The 21,807-nt window shown below is 39.8% G+C and overlaps 1 protein-coding gene across 10 annotated transcripts in view; it reads left to right on the top strand.

Annotated features, from left to right (window-relative positions):
• Positions 1-21,725, top strand: part of ATXN3 (ataxin 3) — a 38,011-nt gene extending 16,286 nt beyond the window's left edge. For 3 of the 10 annotated variants that reach the window (XM_045448272.1, XM_045448275.1, XM_045448274.1), the window contains 6 exons: positions 3,980-4,112; positions 4,763-4,929; positions 6,471-6,567; positions 11,983-11,988; positions 12,379-12,464; positions 17,404-21,725. In XM_045448272.1, coding sequence (XP_045304228.1) covers positions 3,980-4,112; positions 4,763-4,929; positions 6,471-6,567; positions 11,983-11,988; positions 12,379-12,464; positions 17,404-17,501 — 587 coding nt within the window. In that variant the 3' untranslated portion in view covers positions 17,502-21,725. Of the gene's footprint in view, positions 1-3,979; positions 4,113-4,762; positions 4,930-6,470; positions 6,568-6,825; positions 7,153-10,198; positions 10,202-11,982; positions 11,989-12,378; positions 12,465-17,403 lie in introns of those variants that run through there. The other 7 variants (XM_045448271.1, XM_045448273.1, XM_045448269.1 and 4 more) reach the window with 6 other exon arrangements.
• Positions 21,726-21,807: the final 82 nt, after the last annotated feature.

Genomic DNA, 21,807 nt, shown 5'->3' with positions numbered 1-21,807 from the left:
ATCCCAATTCCTCTCACCTATGCAGGATCTTTGCTCTTGCTTTTGTCTTTTCTACTTGCCTGCATGGTCACTGTCCCTCTCTTTCTGTATTACTCCAGCTGCCTCCCATTTTTATTTTCTCCTTAGAGTCCCCTCTAGTGTGTTGTCTCCTGTTCTTGAATTCGTTCCAGTTACATTGTCATAGCCAACATTTCACCAAAAAGTTGCCTTCTCAATTCATCAGTGACCTCCACATTTGTATTCGGTTCTCAGTCTTCTTTTTATTTGACCTCATCTTGAGGGTGGAGTTGAGTATACCCTCATGTAGAATAGAACAAAACTTTTTCATTGAAAATTTCAAACAAATAAAAAGTAGAGAAAATAATGTGATGAATTCTCATGTACCCAGCTTGAACAGTTATCTCATGGTCAATCTTATTATACACATTTCCTTCCCCTGCTAATTTTGAGCATCTTATTTTCTCTGCAAATTTTTTAAAATTAAATTTTTAAAAGCAAACACTCTTAAATATATATGTGTGTGTGCATATATATATATATATATATGTGTGTATGTATATAAATATATGTATATCCACAGTACTATAAGCACGCAAAAAATTGAGCCACAGTGCTTTAATAACATCAAATACCCAGTCTGTTCAAATCTCCAGTCTCCTTGGTTGTGTCTTAGGATTTTTACAGTTTAGCTAGGTTGAAATGAGTTTCACTAATTGCATTCATTGATTGATATGTTTTCCAAGTCTAACTGTAGGTTTCCTTACATCTTTTTTCCCCTTGATTGTATGTATGTATGTATGTATGTATGTATGTATGTATTTATTTATTTATTTATTTTGAAGAAAATGGGTTGGGGTGCCTGAGTGGCTTGATCAGTTGAGCGTCCAACCCTTGATTTTGGCTCAGGTCATGATACCATGGTTAGTGGGTTCGAGCCCTGCCTTGGGCTCTGCACTGATGGTATGAAGCCTATCTGGGATCTTCTCTCTCCCTCTCTCTCTCTCTCTCAAAATAAATAAACTTATAAAAAAAAAAAAAACCAAAACTGGGTCATTTGTTCTTCCCCACACTCTGAATTTTGATGATTACATCTTTATTTTGCTCTGAGCCCTGAATACCCAACAATCTGGTCTTTAGAACTGAGGCTTAATCAGATTCAGGTTGATTTGGGGGCAGGGTGGGGAGACCTTGGAAAACTTCACAGATGGGGTGACACTTGACATCTGGTTGGCTCTCTTTTTGTGTTTTGAGCAACCACTGATGATCGGTGCCTGGATCGATTATTTCATTCAGGGTTGCAAAATGGTGGTGTTAGATTCCCATGACGTCTTCACATATTTGCTGCATACTTTTATACAAATAAACTTTCATCAGTTATTTGGTTCTCCTGAAGTATAGTTCATATAGGAAAAGCAGAATAAATATTCTTCCGTTTTATAGGTTTTTAAGATGAGTTGGTTTCATAGTGCACTTCCTCCAAAGATAACCAGTTAGCAAAATAAAAAAGGGGGAGGCGCATGCGTGGTCCAGTCAGTTGAGTGTCCGACTTCCGTTCAGGTCATGGTCTCGCAGTTGGTGGGATGCAGTCAGTGGGTCCGAGCCCCACATCAGGCTCACTGCTGTCTGCACGGAGCCCGCTTTGGATCCTCTGTCCCCATCTCTTTACCCCTCGCCCATACACGTGCGCTCGCACTCTCTCAAAAAAAAGTTAAAAAACATTCAGAGATAACCTGTTAGTTTGGAGGTTTTGATTTGTGATGGTAAACTAATCTATCAAAACGTAGTTCGTGTGTTTCAGTCCATTGTGATTATTCATATCGATACTCAAATTGTGCCACTTGCATGAGGGGGTACCTTTTGAAATTGACTCCTCGGTTTCTGAAATGACCACTGTAGCTTTTTGAAGGCTTTTTTTCTCATAAGACAAGATGTTTCAGGCTTACCTTGTATGTTTCTTGCCTTAACTTTTAATAATGGTGTGTAAAGCTCAGTCTGGGTACTAGCGTGCTTATTGCTGCTGGGTTGGTTGTCTGTCATGTTGTTCTTTCCAATTCACATTCAGGGTTATAGTAGTTTTACTTCTTTGATATCATATTCTAGTATGTTTTTTCTTTCATGCCTAAACTTCTGTTCCTAAGTATATCCTTCCTTTTCGAAACACTATCCACACTTGGCTTCCAGACCACGATGCTCTGGTTTTCCTCCTATCTCATTGGCTTCTTCTTTCAGATTTCCTTTTGTGGATCTTACTCTTGCCAATTTCTTATGGTTGGAAGTGACCTAGAGACAATCCTTGGTCAATTTCTTGATTATGGGCTGTCCTATTATTATTTTTATTTTGCTGTCCTGTTATTTTAAATATCATCTCTAGGGGCGTCTGGGTGGCTCAGTCGGTTAAGCGTCCGACTTTGGCTCAGGTCATGATCACACGGTCCGTGGGTTCGAGCCCCGTGTCAGGCTCTATGCTGACAGCTCGGAGCCTGGAGCCTGCTTCAGATTCTGTGTCTCCCTCTCTCTCTGATCCTCCCCCGTTCATGCTCTGTCTCTCTCTGTCTCAAAAATAAATAAACATTAAAAAAAATTTAAATGTCATCTCTAAATAAAAGCTACGTGCCCATAATTCCTAAACTTTTATCCTCTGCCTACACATCTACCCTGAACGCCAGACTCCTGGCTTTGACGTCTCCACTTGGGAAGCATTTCAAACTGAACATGTCTGGAAAAAATTTATGTCTCTTTTCCCTATAAATGTTGTCCCTCAGGTTTTCTGTTTTGGTAAGGTTCTGTCTTCTTGCACTCTGGTTCCTATACGTTATATTGATAAAGCAGCCCAGAGTGCTTTTTAAAAAGTGTAACGCATATTACAGCACACCCTCTTACCACCCTTTGGTGTCTTCACCGGCATATGTCTCAAATAAAACCAGAGGTATTTACTGTGCCACCTAACCAAGACTGAGTGTCTGTTCTTCATGATGCTCCTCACGGACTGCCACGGTGCTGACACATTTACTTTAGGGTCTAGAAACAATTTTACTGGAGTACAACGTTCTAGACCATCTGAACTCTGAGCACATTTGTTCTTGTTTAAATAAAGTATATTAATCGTATTATGTCTTGTTGAAAAAATAAATATTAATGTGCTGTTTTGTATTTTTTCCATTAATAGTTCTTTCGTTCTTTGTTTCATTATCTTTTAATACTCACAAAAGATATCCAGTAATAAGTACCAAAGCTTAAGAAAAATTTATGGTAGAAAAGCTTAAATTGATCAGAATGACTTAGGTATAGTCTACCCATGTTCATTTTTTGTGTAGAAGATTTAGCTGGGAAAACTCTGGCTTTCTAGGATGACATTTATAAAAAATTCACTGAATCAGTATAATTCTTTGAAAATATGAACCACATCATCAATACTTTGGCTAGATTTTGAGCATTGGTTTCCCAGCTCCTATATTCAGCAAGGAGGGGTGTGTGTGTGTGTGTGTGAGAGAGAGAGAGAGAGAGAGAGAGAGTATGTGTGTGTGTGTGGGGGGGCAGCTATTTCTATAGATTGTTCGTTTTACCAGAGACCATGCTTGGTCTTGGAATTGGAAGAGCTAGGACCAAAACCCTGACAATCTGATTCCGAATTCCTTGCTCTTCCCCACTCCTTCACCCGCCTCTCCGATACCGTTTAGTGAGCAGAGTATGTGGTCACACACTGTTTTGGTAGGGGCCCTTTGTGGACATTATGCCATTTATTTCTCACAGTCACTCTGTGAGATGGCTATTCCCATCTTACACACGAAGGAAGTGGCCCAGAGGCTTTCAGTAGTTTGAGATCAGCGCGAGTCGGGATTTGAACCCAGGTCTTCCTCACTCTTGAACTTGTGTTCTTCCCACTAGACTGTGCTGCCTTTCTATCTGCTATCACTTTAAATCTATTTTTAATCTCTTACTGGCTGTTTTCATTTATTTTTGCCTTTTTTTTTCTTTTTAGGTTATTCTATATTTGTTGTGAAGGGTGATCTGCCAGATTGTGAAGCTGACCAACTTCTACAGATGATCAGGGTCCAACAGATGCACAGACCAAAACTCATTGGAGAAGAGTTAGCACAGCTGAAAGAACAGAGGTGAGATGAACCCTGCAGTAGGGAGTATATGATAGTAGTTCATATTTCATTATAAGAATTACATTTTCTTCCTTCCTTCCTTCCTTCCTTCCTTCCTTCCTTCCTTCCTTCCTTCCTTTTCTTCAAGACTATTTTTTTAAGCAATCTCTATACCCAGCATGGGGCTCGAACTCACAACCCCAAGATCAAGATCATGCTCTACTGACTGAGCCAGCCAAGTGCCCCAAGAATAACGTTTTCCTGCTTACATTGAATGTGTGGTCCTTTTATTGTTGGTGATTTTTTTTAGACCTTTTATATTTTTAGTGAAGTTTATTGGTCCAAACTTGAATTGACTATTTGAATTACTTTATTTACTTAGATGCACAGCACAGCACAGCACAGTCTTTAGGTTGTTAGATTATCTGCCAGAAAATGTGTAATTTTTGACTTCCATAAAATTTTTGGGGACCCCTTTGGCTCAGTTGGTGCGGCATGCGATTCTTGATTTTGGGGTTGTAAGTTCAAGCCCCACGTTGGATATAGAGGTTACTTAAAAATAAAATCTTTTTTTAAAAATTATTTTAAAAATGTTTTGGTTTATAAATATTTCTGTGTTATCTAAAATAGAAGACTGGTCTGCAGTTACCATCAGTGTTATTGTTCTTTAGAGTTCAGAAAACAGATCTGGAACGAGTCTTAGAAGCAAATGACGGGTCAGGCATGTTAGACGAAGATGAGGAAGATTTGCAGAGGGCTCTGGCACTGAGTCGCCAGGAAATCGACATGGAAGATGAGGAAGCAGATCTCCGCAGGGCTATTCAGCTCAGTATGCAAGGTACAGACATTCGGCCGCGCCTTCATTTGTTGCTGAAGGATTGAGTCAGATCATCTTTAGTTCTCCCAGAAGTCAACGTACTGTTGGTAGAAGTTCTTTGACAATTACTCTAGAAGCGGTGACTATGGACATACGACAATCAGCTGTTTGTTTAGTTTTCTTGTAATGTAAATACCTTTTAACAACCTAAGTTATATTAGGATTGGATATATTTTTAGTCTGGTGTTTCCGTTTGGTCAAAAAACTGTAGTAACAGAACAATAATAACCTGAGGTTAATCTTTGTGGGCAAAAGTGGGGGGGGGATTGGGAGGGGTGGGGGGGCTGGGGGGGGGGCTCTTACCCAGACTTGCTATTTTGTAAATGTATGCTGTTGGATACAAAAGGCCTGGGCAGAAAATATTTCAAAAGTGTAACACTTAGTGGCCATGTACCTTACAGCATAAGCCCACTTCATGGACCCACCGTGATAGAGACATAAACTCACTAGCAGAGGAGAGTGAAGATGTCTCCCCTCGGGAATCCAGGCAGCGGGAGTTGTCTGGCAGGTAGCTCAAAGAGCTTACTGAAAAGTATGTGTGGGTTTTTGGCAGTTTTGTTTTCATCTAATTAATGTGGAAATTTGCCTTCTATTTTCTTTCTTTTTTTAACCTTTATTTATTTTTGAGAGAGTGAGAGAGAGAGTGAGCGCAGGGGAGGAACAGAGAGAGGGAGACACAGAATCTGAAATAGGTTCCGGGCTCTGAGCTGTCAGCACAGAGCCCAGTGCGGGGCTTGAACCCACGAACTGTGAGATCATGACCTGAGCCGAAGTCGGACACTTAACCGACTGAGCCACCCAGGCGCCCCAAGCCTTCTATTTTCTTAATGAGATGATTCAATGGGATTTCTTAAATACCTAAATAAAATTGAGGTTCCATTACTATGAAGATTATCCTTTTTATCCTGTGTGTTGTCCTGAACTTCTCACACCTCCTGGCACAGCTCGGAGTGCTTCATCTGTGCGGTCCCATTTTTGATTAGTAGAGTCCTGCTGGATTAGCCCAGTAATGGACAGACAACAGCTCTTTATAATTTTAGATATTTTTGTGTCATTTGCTTTTCTTCCCACCTTATTTCACAATCTTGGCAGGATCTCTGGGACACACACTTGAGCTGTTACAGCATGCAAATATCGTAGGAGATCGGAATATAGAGAATGGGTTTACAGTCACCCACTTCTCGTTGCTTCTCGTTGAAAGTGCTGGGGCATTTCTAGTAAGTTAAAGAGGGCAACACAAGTGTGGTGTTGATGGCTCTCCCTAATGGGTTGGCTGTTGGACTCACATCCTTATGTCCACTGTGTCACAGATGGGTGTGGACACAGGTTATATTTGAACTGCCTTATTCAGATTTGTCCATGAGACTTTCTTCTAGTTACAACATAGCACAATATTTTTAAGAAAAAAACTTTTGTGAAAGCTTGCTCAAAAAGCATAAACATAGCATCGCTTGAATTGGTAAATTAAATGATTGCTTTTTTTTGTTCTGTTTTCCTTTCAGGTAGTTCCAGAAATGTGTGCCAAGATATTCCACAGACATCAGGTACACATCTTACTTCAGAAGAGCTACGGAAGAGAAGAGAAGCCTACTTTGAAAAGTAAAGTAGTTGGTACAATATTAAAATTGCATATTTAACGTGTACTTTGTCTGTTTTGTCTGCAATCTCCACATATAGAGCTTTGGCTTAAGCTATTTTACTTAAGATTCTCTCCTTCTAAAAGATTGGTTACTACCTGAACCCTGTGAACATCTGAGTTTTGTTTTGTTTTTAATTTAGAGCAAATAAACTGAAATGATACGTAGTTTTAGGGAAAGTCTTTGCCTCAATACTAATTATAGGGTTTATATGAAATAGGGTGAAGGAAACCCAGTGAAATGTAAGTCATCAAACGAAAATGGAATTGGACCAAAGCAAGAACAATGCCTTTGGATGTGCTTCTTGGTGACCTGAGCAACCTTGCAAAGTTCTGCTGTCAGTTAACAGGGAAAACAGCACTGTGGTCGGGGAGCACACGCCCAGATACAGACGGTGGTTAATTGTTCTTCTTACTGCCACTTCAGGGGTTACTGCGGGCCTGTCCGCATCAGGGACATGGGGCAAACCATAAATCCTAAAACCTAAATCTGTCAGTGCTCTCAAACTAGAAAATAAAAATTATCATCCTTTCCAGTAACTACCATTCACAACTCGTCTTCCCTTTTTCTTTTTTTAATGGGGGAAAAAAAAAGAGGTTACAAGGTAGTATTTAGAGAGACTGTGCAGATCCTCGGATCCCAGGTCAGAAACCAAAAGTCCAGCAGCTGAATCTGGCCTGTTTACTGTATTTCATCAATTCTGAGATGTATGTATTTTCCCAGTTCAACATCTCTATAATCGAGAAGCGTCTCACAATCATAATTGGCAGTATTAGTGGGAGCTGAAATAGTGGAGCCTTATGATGTAATGAAGTAATGAAGATAATATTTACCTTGTTTTCTGTTTTGTTTTGTTTGTTTAAGTTACAACTCAGAAGTATATGAAGGAAAGTTCTGATCAACTGACATCCTCTTAATGTGAGATATATCTAGTCTTTATTCAGCGATAGGTTAATGGATTTAATTATATATAAAATTTCAAAATTGTGCTTATTAGTGCTTTTCACTTCCTTTCAAATTTTAAAGTGAACTTTTAAATTCTTTAATTATGATAAACTTCAAATATCTATAAACGTAGAGAAACCAGCATAATGAACCCATTTACCCATTGCTCGTGTTTAACAAATGCCAGCATGTGGCCAGGCTTGGTTTTCTGTGACCCCATCTCTCATGCATTCCACTCTCCCACCCCCAAGCTGGGATTATTTGGTAACAGATCTAAATTATTGTATCATTTCATCCATTTTTTTTTTTATATTGCCAAATGCTGTCGTCACACTGTTAATAATTATCATATGATAATTATTAATCATTCTGTAATGTCATCAAATGTCTAGTTAGTGTTAAAAAATAACTTAAGGGGTGCCTGGCTGGCTCAGTCAGTGGAGTTTGCGACTCCCATGTTCGAGTCCCATGTTGGGTGTACAGATTACTTAAAAATAAAATCTTAAAAAAAAAAGTGCAACTAATTAGATAAAAACTTACATTTGAGAAAATTTATTTTAAGATATATCAAAATCGAACAATCCTAACTTTTGGTGTGCCTGGGTGGCTCAGTCGGTTGAGCATCTGGCTCTTGGTTTCAGCTCAGGTCATGATCTCACAGTTTGTGGGTTCAAGCCCCTTGTTGGGCTCTGTGCTGAAACAGAAAGGAGCTTGCTTTAAATTCTCTCTCTCCTTCTCTCTCTGCCCCTCCCCCCCTTACATTCTCTCTCTCTCTCTCTCTCTTTCTCTCTCTTTCCTCCCCTTTCTTCTCAAAATAAATAAACTTAAAAAATCCTTTATTTTAATAACTAATGTTAGTATTTTGACACATTCTCTTCTACTCACGCAGACACACGTATATGGTGTTATTAGTTACACCCATTTCCCATAATAGTAAATAGTCTTTGTAATATACTGATTTTTGCTATTATAATTAATAGTGCAGGGGCGCCTGGGTGGCTCAGTCAGTTAAGAGCCCGACTTCGGCTCAGGTCATGATCTCACGGTTTGTGAGTTCAGGCCGCACATCGGGCTCATGCTGACAGTGCAGAGCCTGGAGCCTGTTTCAGCTTCTGTGTCTTCCTCTCTCTCTGGCCCTCCCTCCCCTGCTCGTGTTCTGTCTCTGTCTCTCTCTCAAAAATAAATAAATGTTAAAAAAAATTATATAATTAATAGTGCAGTGAACAATCCTGTACTGATGCCATGCCTCAAATTTCTCACCATTTCTTCCAGTTATTCTGAGGTTTTTGGGTTAAAGGACAGAAATATTTTTTAAGGTCTTGGTATGGATTTCTAAACTGCTTTCCAGAACGGTTCTCAAATGATACTTCTATCATGCTTATTTCACATTCTATTTTTTGCCAGAACAAATTGGTCCAAACAGACGTACCTTATAGACAAACTGAAAGATTCACAAGTAGATCTAAGGAAAGGAAAACATCTTTAAAGTAGAAAAACAAACCCCTTCTTTACTTAAAAAATTATTTTGGGTTGGAGAAGCCTGGGTCACTCAGTCGGTTGAGCATCCAATTCTTAATTTAGGCTCAGGTCGTGATTCCAGGGTCATGGGATCGAGCCGTGCGTGTGGGGCTCTATGCTGAGCGTGGAGCTTACTTAAGATTTTCTCTCTGTCTGCCCGTCTCCCCCATCATGTGCGCATGCTCTCTCTCTATGTCTCAAAATTAAAAAAAAAAAAATTTATTTCTTTAAATGTTTGAGCATCAGTGGGGCTCCTTCCTGGTTGGAGGACAGTGGATTGGGAAGGAACGTGGGCAGTGATGGTTTCCAGCTCCAGCGGCATCCTCTGAGTCTGGCCTGACCTTCGAAATATCGGTGGGAATTTGAGAACTAGAGAATATCTTATAGAGTCACAAGTTGCTGAGAAGAGTTCAGAACGAACTTCTTGGTGTTTCTGTCCACCATTGCGTAGCATCCTGAGTCTTGTTAGACTCAGTAGTAAAGGAGCTGAGGAACAGCTGTAGTTTCAAATGTTAGGCCTTTCACCAGAATTCCTGATTATTAGGCCTACAGGTTCTCTCTAGCTTCTGTCTCTGGGAACTTGGCTCTAAGGTTATCGTGCTCCTCCCTCTGACCCTCTCCAGACTGACCCTGGTGCTAACTGTTATTCAAACAAATTTTGAATTCAAATTCAGGGTTTTTTTTTATTATTATTATTCAAATAGTTTATTTTGTTACACATTCTAATAATTTTTTTTTCTTATAGACTATTTGAAGCTTCATGCCTAATGTAGTAACCGCCGTATTCATGCTTGATCAAACATAAAAATACTGTTTAAAAATCTACCTGTTACAAAGTCATAGTTTATGAATGAGTGTCAGGCAATGTTTTCACAGCCGTATTTTTTTTCCAGTAGTAATCTCTCAATCCATTTTACCTATTATAAAAGCCCAAGTGAAACTCTTACTACACCAGCAGTGTCAGTATAAAACCTACCGCATTCACAAATTGAATTAGTGCGTGTACAACTGTTGTGTAAACCGCAAAGTATTCCACAAATGTGTTAGCATCATCGTCTTCTCTAAGTGTAGCTCTGAAATGATGCAGATTCTCTCCTTCTGTTACTAAAAAAGTGTTACCCAACAAAGAGGCAGTTACTGGGCATTGTTTCCATGGTCGCGGATTGCTATGATTTTTTAATTGTCTAACACCTGAGCCACTGCTTCGGTGGCACGGCATAATGCGATTCACTTTAAGAAACAAGCTGCTAGAGGTATTTTGAGCAGAAAAGGTTTTAATACAGAGACTCAGGGCTTACGCAGTCTTAGGAAGAGCAAGCGGGCGGTGCGGGCTGTAGCCAGGCTTCCAGAATTCCACAGACCAGCCTGTTGGAAGAGTGCAACCAACCGCCCCGGTTGGGAGGATGGGAAATCAGGACACGGAGTTCAAGAACACGTTGCCATAGCTGTGATCCTAGGGTCTGGAAGCTTGCCACCACGGTTGCCTAGACATGGAAACAGGAAGTCAGCCCCCACTGCGGCTGCCGGGAAGCCGCATCCTGGGACCGGCTCCATGACTTGACTTGCCCGCAGAGAACCACCAAAGCAGCAGGAAGATGGTCGTGCCTCATTTCTGCGAGCGCTCGGTTGATTACCAGCATCCTAGCTGTACAGTGACCTCCGGTGGTGTTTTTAGCTTTCTAGCCTCTGATTCTGAGGGCACATTCGAAGACACAGTGAGAGTGGGTACTGATTTGCTGTTTGAACATGTTGCATCTTATTGTGTCAGCAAATATGAGAGGGGTCAGGACTGTTTCAAGGGTGGCAATTCCTTTACTTCTCACTTTTCATAAATTTAAAGTAGGTGAAGACTGTCCCTCTAAAGCTGCTGTCTCACCCACCACTCTCTTGTGTTCTGACATGTTGGCTTGGCTGGAGGGGGAAAAGGGCGGGCGGAGAGATCTGATATGCCAAGATTGATTCCTCCTGCCTTGCAGAAGCGGACCCCGTTACCGGGATGGACTGCTTTCTCGTGCACACCCTGTTGTCGGGATGGGCTGCTGGGAACCTGCCCTCTTGTGCACTGTTAGCCACGCACGCCTGAGAGTAAACCGAGGCAGACGGCAATATGCTTGGGTTTTCTTTGTTGCTCATATTTAAAACAGAAGACTGAGACTCTGGAAGACATCGTGTACTATTCTATTTGTAGAGTTGCTGGCAAATTTAAAATTCTGGTTCCTTTAAAAATCCTTCTATGCATTTTTTGAAAGCTATGGCTTCTCACTGCAGTGTCAGCTGTTTATGTTTTTTTTTTAAATTTTAAACATATTATGTATGTATTATGTGAAATAATTTTGAATTTACTTAAAAGCAGAACTAGTTCCCAGAACTCCTTATACTCACCCAAATTCCCTAATTGTGGGCATTTCTGAGGAATTTGAGAATAACTTGCAGACATGACTTGCCGTTACATTTCAGTACTTTAGTGTATATTCTTTAAGTACAAGGGCACTGCCCTACATATTTACGTCATAACCATCGTGTTTAAATGTTTTCAAACGTGGATTTTTCTGACGTCATTCTCCCTTCTGCAAAAAATCCAGGGAAAATTTATTTTAATATAATAGATGGGACTGCAACTTGATAACGCATCTTAAAAAGTTATTTTAACTTCTTTCCCTTTATCAAGTATTTGGTGGATGCGTACTATGTGACGGGCAGTGTTTTAGGCACTTGGGAAGTGAGATAAGGTTTGTGCTCTTGTTAGCTTGAAGAGGGAGACAAACAGAAGAGTATCAGATGGTGCTAAGATGACGCCGAAATTGAAAGGAAGTGAGGAGACAGTGAGAATGGCTGCTGGCTGCTGTATGTGGGCTGGTCAGCAAAGGTGTCTCTGAGGACATGCTAAAGCTCGGAGCTGGATGGCAAGAAGAAGGCAGCTGTGGGAAGGTCATGTTAACTGGCATGGTAATTTGAGATGCTTAATGTTCTCAAAGGTGCTTATTTCCAGCGACTTCCAACAATACTAAGGATCTGTAAGTCAAAACACCTACCTACCAGCGAATGCTTTTGCTTATGTGTTATTTCGCGGTGAAAATCTTTACCTATTAATTTGATAATTCAGATTTTATATCTGGGTCTCCTAGGATCAGCACTGTGCTACTTTTAAGTAATCTATATCAGAGTGATTGCTCTGGCCTTCTCTTGTGGAGGTCATGACAGTGACTCTTTTGTTTTGTGGAACCATTTAGTTTCCATGCGCAGTTTTTCTCGTGGCATATTTATTCTTTGGGTTTGGGTTTTAACATACACCCACCTTCACGTGTTTCAGGCAGCAGCAGCAGCAGCCACCAGCACAGCTTTCCCACCCACGCGAGAGGCCAACCACAAGTTCAGGTGCACTGGGCAGCGATCCAGGTATGCCTCCCTGACTGTGCTGTGTTTGACACGGGCTCCATGTGGTTTTTGGCTTGACAGGCTTTTTTCTCCCCTCTTGAATTACACTGAAATTCATGTATGAATTTGGAATCTACTAAATTTCCTCAGATTAAGAAGCAGGCAGACTAGAGCATTCAGTGGATATGTTGCTTTAAAATTCTAAACAATACTTGCGACTTCACAGTAATTAATACACCCTCCAAAAGTTCCTCGGAGATAAAGAATATTGGTAGGGGGAAGATACGCTTTACCACCTGGAAAACTGAAAACGCCCAAGTGCAGTCTAAATAATAGGAAATCGAGAGTTAGTGATCAGGCCTGGGTTTAATAGGTCTTAAACTTTGGTCAGTTCCTGGTAGTACCAGTTGAGTGAAAAAGCACCTATGTGACAAAGGCCTTGTAAGCAGAACATGTGAAGAACTCTCAAAACTGAAATAAGAAAACTCAAGGGGCAAAGGATTTGAACAGATACTTCACCATGGTTGACAAATAAGCATGTGAAAATACGATCAATATTAATAATCGTTAGGGAGATGCAAATTAAAAAATTTTTAATGTTTATTTACTTTTGAGAGAGAGCGAGCGAGCGGGCATGAGCAGGGGAGGGACAGAGACAGAGGGAGACACAGAATCCGAAGCAGGCTCCAGGGTCTGAGCTGTCAGCAACACAGCCCAAAGCAGGGCTTGAACTCACAAACCATGAGATCGTGACCTGAGCTGAAGTCGCACACCTGACCGACTGAGCCCCCCAGGTTTCCCTAGGGAAATGCAAATTAAAGCTACACACCTTATTATAAGAATGGCTTCATAAAACCATAAAATTGACAATACCAGGTGCTGACTAGGATCAGGGTTGCCATGACACTCCTATACTGTTAGTAGGAATGTAAAAGTTTGAAAAATAGTTTAGTATTTTCTTATAAACTTAAATGTGCACTTAACCATGTGATTCAAAGGTCCCGCTCGAGGTATGTAAGCAAAAAAAAAAAGTAAACTTAGGTTCACAGGAAAACTTGTATGTGAATGCTTAGAGCAGCTTCCTACTTGTCAAAAACTGGGAGCTACCCAAAAGTTGTCCTTCGGCTGGTGAATGGATGCATGTCTGTGGTACTTGGAAACCACGGACTACTATTTAACAATAAAAAGGGACGAACTGGTGCTTTTCCTGATTCCTCCTGCTGTTTACAGCTAACAACCACGGACACTTACATCAAAAGAACATAAGAAAATTCTGAAAGCTAGAGAAGAGACAGACTGCTTAGGGGGCTCAGGACCAGAGGGATCACTTAGTGGCATGTGGCCTGGGTTCTCTCTGCTTCACACACCCTGGATTTGGTGAAGAAGCTATGGCACAGACCCAGTAAGCCTGCTCTGTGCAGTCAAAAGGGACTGCGGAGCAAGCAGAATCTTTTATATAATCTTTTATATAATAAATACTCTAGTCCAGCCAAAGAGGGTCATAAACTGGCCTTATCGTCACCCCACCGCATCAGCACGCGCCAGGTGGGAGCATAGACTGGCATCCCCAGCTGGCAGGCACGAGCTGAACGTCCCACTTGCCTGGCCAGGGTGGTGTGGCCAAATGAGGAACTGGGATTTTCATTTCCTCCAGGAGAGAATGAGGGGCCCTTTCCCACGGGGTCTGTGGTCACAGGGAGCCTAGACTTCCACCCAGCCATACGAGGCGTCCCTCTGGTTTCCCGCAGGGTAGTTTCAGAAGAGGCCTAGTGGAGAATCCGGAGGCAGTGATTTGAGGCAGTAACGAGGCCACACCCACAGCGTCGGTGAGAGGCAGTCTGGAGGCATTCCTACCCTTCCAGTCAGGGAGATCTTATGGAAGACAGTGGGGAGCCAGAAGTCCCACGTGTGCACAGCAGTCATGATCGCACAGCTCCCCCTCTCTGGCCGTAGCAAGGCAGCACCGTCTCCCCCACTGGTACTGTGTCAGAAGAGGCCTGCTGGAAGAGAAGACCCAGTCTTGTAACATGCAACATGGCAGATGTGTAGGATTTGATCGGAAGTATTTATCATACCAAGAGCCAGGAAAGATTCAGCTTGAGAAAAGACCATTCATCGACACCACCACCCAGATGACACTGATGTTAGAATTCATTAATCTCACAAGAAGTTTTATTTTATTTTTTAATTTTACTTATTCTGAAAAAGCATGAGCGAGAGAGGGGCAGACAGACTGGGAGGGAGAGAATCCCAAGCAGGCTATGTACTGTCAGTGCAGAGCCTGACATGGGGCTAGATCTCACAAACCAGGAGATCATGACCTGAGCTGAAACCAAGAGCTGGACACCTAACCGACTGAGCCACCCAGGCACCCCTCACAAGGATTTTTAAAGCAGCTATCATAAAAATGTTATACTGAGCAATTGTGAACATGCTTAAAACAAATGAAAAAATAGAAAGCTTCAAGAAGGAAGATATAAAGATGAACTAAATGGAAAGTTTAGAACTGAAAAATAACAGTACCTAAAATTTAAAAATGTAATGGGTGGGGCGCCTGGGTGGCTCAGTCGGTTAAGCGTCCGACTTCGGCTCAGATCGTGATCTCGCGGTCCATGAGTTCGAGCCCCGCATCGGGCTCTGGGCTGATGGCTCAGAGCCTGGAGCCTGCTTCGGATTCTGTGTCTCCCTCTCTCTCTGCCCCTTCCCCGTTCATGCTCTGTCTCTCTCTGTCTCAAAAATAAATAAACGTTAAAAAAAAAATTTAGGAAAAAAAATTAAAAAAATAAAAGGCTTTATTATAAAAAAAATAAATAAAAATAAAAATGTAATAGGTGGGTCCAAAGGTAAATGGAAGGACAGAGGAGAGAATCCATGAACTTGAAGACGGAACAATAGAAAGTACCCATTCTGAGCAACAGAGAATTAGACTGGACAAAACAAACAAAGTCTTGGACACCCGTGGGACCATAGTGGAAAGATCTAAGGTGTGCATCATGGGAATCTCGGGAGGTAAGGAGGGTGGGCTGAAAAAGTATTTGAAGAAATGATGGCTAAAAACCCCAGCTTGGGCAAAAGATCTAAAACTCGAGCTTTAACTGAGAAAACCTCTAACAGTTAAGCCCAAAGAAATTTATGCCAAGACATGATAATCTAGCTTTTGCAAACTGAAACAAAAGAAGAAAATCTTGAAACCAGCTAGAGACATCTTGCCTGCAGCAGTTTGCATGACAGCAGATTTCTCATCTGAAATCATGGAGATCAGTAGGAAGTGGCATAACATTTTTCAAGTGCTGAAAAGACACTCTCAACCAAGAATTCCCAGTGAAAATTTCCTTCAGGAATGAAGAGAAAAATTAAGAGAATTTCTCACCAGCAGACCCACCCTACAATAATGGCTAAAGGAAGCTTTCTAAACAGAAATGATAAGAGAATTCATCTGGGAACCTCAGAAAGGAAAAAAAGAACAGTAGAAAGAGTAAAAATATGGGTAAACAATAGATGTTCCTCTCCTTTTGAGTTTTCTAAATTATGTTTAATGATTGAAGCAAGAATTAGAACATTGATTTGGTGTTTGGTGTATATGTAGAAAATATTGGGAGAGTAAAGGATGTAAAAGGAGGTGAAGTTTCTACATTTCAACTATTACAGCCAGTCTGGAAAATAATTTGTCAATTTCTTTAAAAACTGAACAAGTACTAACCATACAACCTGGCAGTTAGACTCCTGGGCGTTTATCCCAGAGATATGACAACTTAACCGTCCATGTAAAAACCTGTACACAAATGTTCATAGAAGCAGCTTTATTTCTTACAATCAAAAACCGGAAACAATCACACTGTGCTACAGGAAGATGAATGGTCAAACAAACAGTAGTACACCGTGGAATACCACTCAGGACTAAAAACAAACCTGCCGCTGATACATGCACCAACTTGGATGAGTCTCAAGGGCATTATGCTGAGTGCAGAAGAAAATCTCAAAAGATCTCATTACAGTGTGATTCAATTTGTGTAACATTCTAAAAACGACAAATGTGTAGAGGTGGAGAACAAATTAGTTGGCTGCCTGCAGTTAGGGAAGGTCGGGGCAGAGAAGTGGAGAGCAGGAAAGAGATCTTTGTGGCACTTGAACAGTTCTCCATCCTGATAGTGGTGCTGGTGGTGACACAAAATCTTACACGTATGATGAAATAGCACGGCACGACACACAACTTTGTACCGATGGCATATCCAAGTTTGGGTTTGAGCTGTAGTTACATAGGATTTAATTATTGAGTTTAATTGTTGAGTTAAAAATTGAGCTGAAGTGTACACGGGACCGCTCTGAACTATCTTTGCAACTTCCTGTAAATAAACAATTATTTCAAAACAAAGTTTAAGGAACAGATTACGTATATATACAACTAAGTTCAATTTTCTTTCACAGCATAATGCCTTTGTTTTGAAATATAGAGTAAATGTATTTTGGGGATTGACCACACAGGGGCAGCATAAGCAAATTCTGGAGGGCAGTGGAACAGTTCTGCGCCTGGGTGGTGATGGCGGTTAAACAGCTTTGTGTACTTGTCAGAACTCGTAAAACAGTAAATGAAGGCATGTGACTTTATGCAACTATTACAAATCAAAATAGGCAGTTGTAGTGGTCAGACCGAAATACATTTTCTAGGAGCTTACCTTTTTTTTTATTTTTTTAACGTTTATTTATTTTTGAGACGGAGACAGAGCATGAACAGGGGAGGGTCAGAGAGAGAGACACAGAATCTGAAACAGGCTCCAGGCTCTGAGCTGTCAGCACAGAGCCTGACGCGGGGCTCGAACTCACGGGCCGCGAGATCATGACCTGAGCCGAAGTTGGACACTTAACCGACTGAGCCACCCAGGCGCCCCTAGGAGCTTACCTTTTGATGACTTTGAGAATTTTCCCGAAATGTCTAAGAGATAACGCTTGTTTTCTTTCCCAGCAGGAGACGCTATGAGCGAAGAAGACATGCTTCAGGCAGCTGTGACCATGTCTTTAGAAGTTGTTAGAAATAACTTCAAAACGGAAGGGAAAAAATAATAGCTTTTACAAATCATTTAGACCTTCGTACTTTCCAGCATTATCCTGGGTGATTACAGCATAGACGGTCCATTTTAGTAATGTGTCCAAGGAACAACGTTCAACAGAGGAAATAAGGCTTTAGGCGGTTTGCAACAAAAAGATGAGAAAATGGAAAAATATGTCAGTTGTAGGACTAAATAACGATCCTCCAAACACTAGCCAAAGAGGCATTTAGCAATTAAAGACATTGAAAATGGTTTTCTAGAGGTTCCTTTTCTTTTTGAGTGTGCAATATCCAACATGTCTAAAGTTAGGGCGTTTTTCTTGGATCTTTTTGCAGACCAGCTAATTAGCTCTTGCCACAGAACTTTTTCCGTTCGTTTTCTTTTCATCCTTTCTGGTCTGGTCGGTTGGCTCGCTTTTCATCATCTCTTAGTTGCTTTTATTTCTCATTAACCAAGTTAACCTTTTAGGACAGTGTCTTTTCTATGTTGATAGGAGTAACGGTTCCAGAAGGATTAGCTGCTTTCCCTCCAATCACGTGGCGTGCCCTTGGATGTTTTCTCCTGTTACTTTCTCTGATCACTATTTCTTTGGGACGCGGTTTTCCTTACTTTTCTACAACTCTTTTGAAAGCTGGTAATCTTTCTTGAGGTTTTGCTTCCTAAGCCCTCTAAGATGGGATCATTGTTTCGTGATTCTGATGCATTCCTCAACTCTGAAATCAACTCTGCACAAATATTTGAGAAGAAATGAGAATTTTTTAAATATGTGAGCACATCCTTTTCCAGATGCTTTATGAATGTCTTCTCAATTATGTCAGACCTTTACAGCTTTGCTGTAACCCTTTCTCTGGCACCTTGATATTTCCTTGTCTTCTCCAATTGAGAAAAATAGGAGAAGCACGGTATGCAAGCAAGTTTCATTCCGTGTATGATTTAACAAATAATACCCACCATGAATGTATGAGAGACAAAGTCTGACTTTTGATTTACTTGCAGTTTCATTTTCTTCTCTCTTGTGCCTGGAGCTCTCCGTTCTGTTTACAGTGGAGTCACGGAGCGTAGATGTCTGCTTCTGATGTACATCTTGTAGCAGGATAGATAGCTTGCCAGAGATGATGGTCTGGAACATGAAAATAATCTACTAACAAAAATACATTTAAATTTATACTGTGATTTGACACTTGCATCATGTTTAAGTAGCTAAAGAATTACAGAAGTCACACAGTACTTACTGGGTCTGTAAATACGAAAGTCTTTAGTTTTGATAAACATTTTGATTGGGATGCACAGAGTTTGTTTCTGGGTCAATATAGTGGTATGATTTTGGTGGAAATTGTCTGTCTGAAGTGGACATTTTGGATTCCGTCACTTATTCCCCATCCCTCATTCTCCATCCCCCTTTTGAAGCTCTTTTGAATGTTGAGTTGTTCATAAGCTAAAAGTTAGGAAATTTCAGCCGACGGCTTAGAAAATTAAAGGATGATATGTTGCCATGCCTAGTGTATGGCTGTACACATTTTATCAGGGAAATTTTTTTGATCTAGGATTTATGGCTGAGTTGAAAAGAGATGGGAAAATGACTTTTTATGATTATGAAGTAGCTTTTTTTTTTTTTTTTTTGGATAGAGACAGGTTTTCTTTTTAGTCATTATTTTGTGCCAAATAAAGTTTTCTGAAGTTTCCCTTGCAAAATTAGACACTTTTACTTTAAAATCTAAAGTTTTCTTTTGAGAATCGAAACGTTTTCAGAAGAGTTATTAAACTTTAGAACTGTAAGACACATTGGAGTTTAGTACTGCTCTCTCAAGATTTACAAACCAAAATATTTTAAGAGTGAACATTTCTGCCATTATCCCCAGTATGCTTGTCCTGTTTTCCATGGATATTTGGCTTTTACGTTTTCCCATTGAAAAATTACATTCGACTTTTCATACACTTAAATGGATGAGCTACCTAATATAAAAATGAGTAAAGAAATATGCAGAAAGTTTTAACCTTAGAGTTTATAAAGTTCTTATATTACACACCTTTATTAAAGCACTTAAGGAGATATAGCATGTTGATCTTCATTTAGGGATTTTTTTTCTTTCTTTTTTTTTTTTAAGCAGAGCTGAGCACACACTGGATACATTTGTGAATGTGTTTATTTAGTTAGTTTCTTATGAATGTTATACTCGGCAGGCAGATCCAGAATGACTAGGGAACTGCCAATTTGTTTGAATTGGCTTAAACTTAATTTAGATTCCGTTTCTTAATCGATTGGCCAGTATGCAAAAGATGCCAATGCCTGTAACTACAGTATCAGAAAACTTAGTTATACAAAAGTATAGTTCACACATCAGGAACTGGTATTTACCGGAATCATCCTGCAAGGAAGTCAGAAACAATGAAATTCACAAAAACTGTCCTGCTAAGAACTCTATATAAAGCTTTCCATTCTGTTTTGCCAATTGGGAACACCTTAATGTTTAATATTTAAACTATTGGTATCATTTTTCTAATGTATAAGTTGCATTACCAGGATAAAATACCTACAGTGGCTATGCTAGTGTTTAAAGTTTAAACAAGTTTTGGAAACACCACTTTCATATTTTGAGAGGTTATGGAATTAATAAGTAGTTATTTATGTTTTTAAAATCACAGTAGTTAAAAAAAATTCACAGCAGTTAACCTCTGATCTAAAACCATCAATAAACACTTTTTACAGTAATTAACATAACAAATATGTCAATAATGTACATTGTTTGAAAAGATTTCTGCAAGTAAACTCTTTTAACTTTTAAGATCTTGGTCAAAGAATTTACAATTCACAGAATATGTAAGGAGGTGCTTTTTTCTTTCTTTAAAACTTGATTTTTCTTAATTAAGACTTTATTCATGCCAAAGTTAATACGGAAAAAAGCTCAAAACTCGTTGAAGATCATTATAGGTAAAACTACCAATAGTCTGTGTTATTTCACTTAAGTTGAATAAAGTAATTTTTATTCCTGTCAGAGCCTAAATTACATTTTTAATGTCTGCATGGTTGATACTCCTTAAATAGTATCATGCGAGTGCCAAGATTTATTAAATGTCTTAAAATTGGCCCATTGGATCCATGCAGATTCAAAAAAGATTGAGTCAGTGCATAAGCAAAGTATAGTGATAGAAATTAAAATGTCTCCAGTTGAAATAAATCTATGTTTTTAAATTCTCGAGAGGACTCAATAATCAATATTATGATGATTTCCTATTAACTTTATTTGCAACTGGGAAGCCCAGCAGCCACTACTCTAAATTGTTGTATCTGAGCCCTAACAAGAATGGAGATATTGTATATGTGATCTTAATTAAGAAAAACCAGATTGGATCAACTAATCATTTCACCAGTGTCGATCATTTTTTCATATTTTCAAAAAGAAAACTTTATTCCTGGTCTCTTCATAAACCAGTGTTTTTTGCTAAAGAAAGGAACTGGCTTATATTTTAAAGTCTTACGTTAACAAAAATATTTTGTTCATTTTGCTTTCATGAATGAAAACATTGATATGGTTGGTTAATTCTTGAATTTTTATTTATTTATTTTTTTGAAGCAAATCTGTGCTATTTTTGTTCCCCCCAAATGTTCTGGTATTTTAAGAATTAATGCTAGTAACATCACTTCTAAATTTACAGTTATTTGGCTCGCATGTTTAGTTAATAATAGCGTATCAGTAAATATCTTAAGACCGGATTCATAGACAAGGAATGGGAAGCAATAGTGAAATATATGTGGAAATTTCTGATTCATTTAGGAAGCGCTTCACTTGTTTCTTGCATAGTTCAAAGGTGAATGTTTCCAGGAATTTTTTAAAGTTTTTTTTAAAAGAGAAAAACGTACATTTGAATGTGAAAAATAGAATTTCTACAACACTGGACTACTAGAAATAACTTTTTAAAAATTACTGTTGTGTATAAATTATTTGAAATTCAAGTACAAAACACACCCGAAAAAGCATTGTCTTTTGGCCGTGACACAAGTGCACTGAGGCACTGCTGTTTGCTCAGGACCCAACTGTGCGGCCCTCGGGGTGTGTTCCTCCCTCTTGAGCTCTCTTGCGGTTACTAGACACACACAGGCCTTCCTCTCTGGTCCTCGGAAAAGCCGGGCTTCCAAAGCACTGTTGAACACTGACGGTTCTCTTGTTAATGTGGATGTTCAATGAGTTGTATTTTAAATATCAAAGATTATTAAATAAAGATAATGTTTGCTTTTTTATTTCTGCTTCTGTTTGTACTGATTGTTAATTCCTAGTCTCGCTATGCAAAGCGTGGCCGAGGGACCAGCACCTTCTGTACGC

This window comes from Leopardus geoffroyi, chromosome B3, assembly GCF_018350155.1.
Source record: "Leopardus geoffroyi isolate Oge1 chromosome B3, O.geoffroyi_Oge1_pat1.0, whole genome shotgun sequence".
Classification (NCBI taxonomy): Eukaryota; Metazoa; Chordata; class Mammalia; order Carnivora; family Felidae; genus Leopardus; species Leopardus geoffroyi.
The sequence above is the reverse complement of the archived record's forward strand: the minus strand, read 5'-3'. Positions and strand labels throughout refer to the sequence as shown.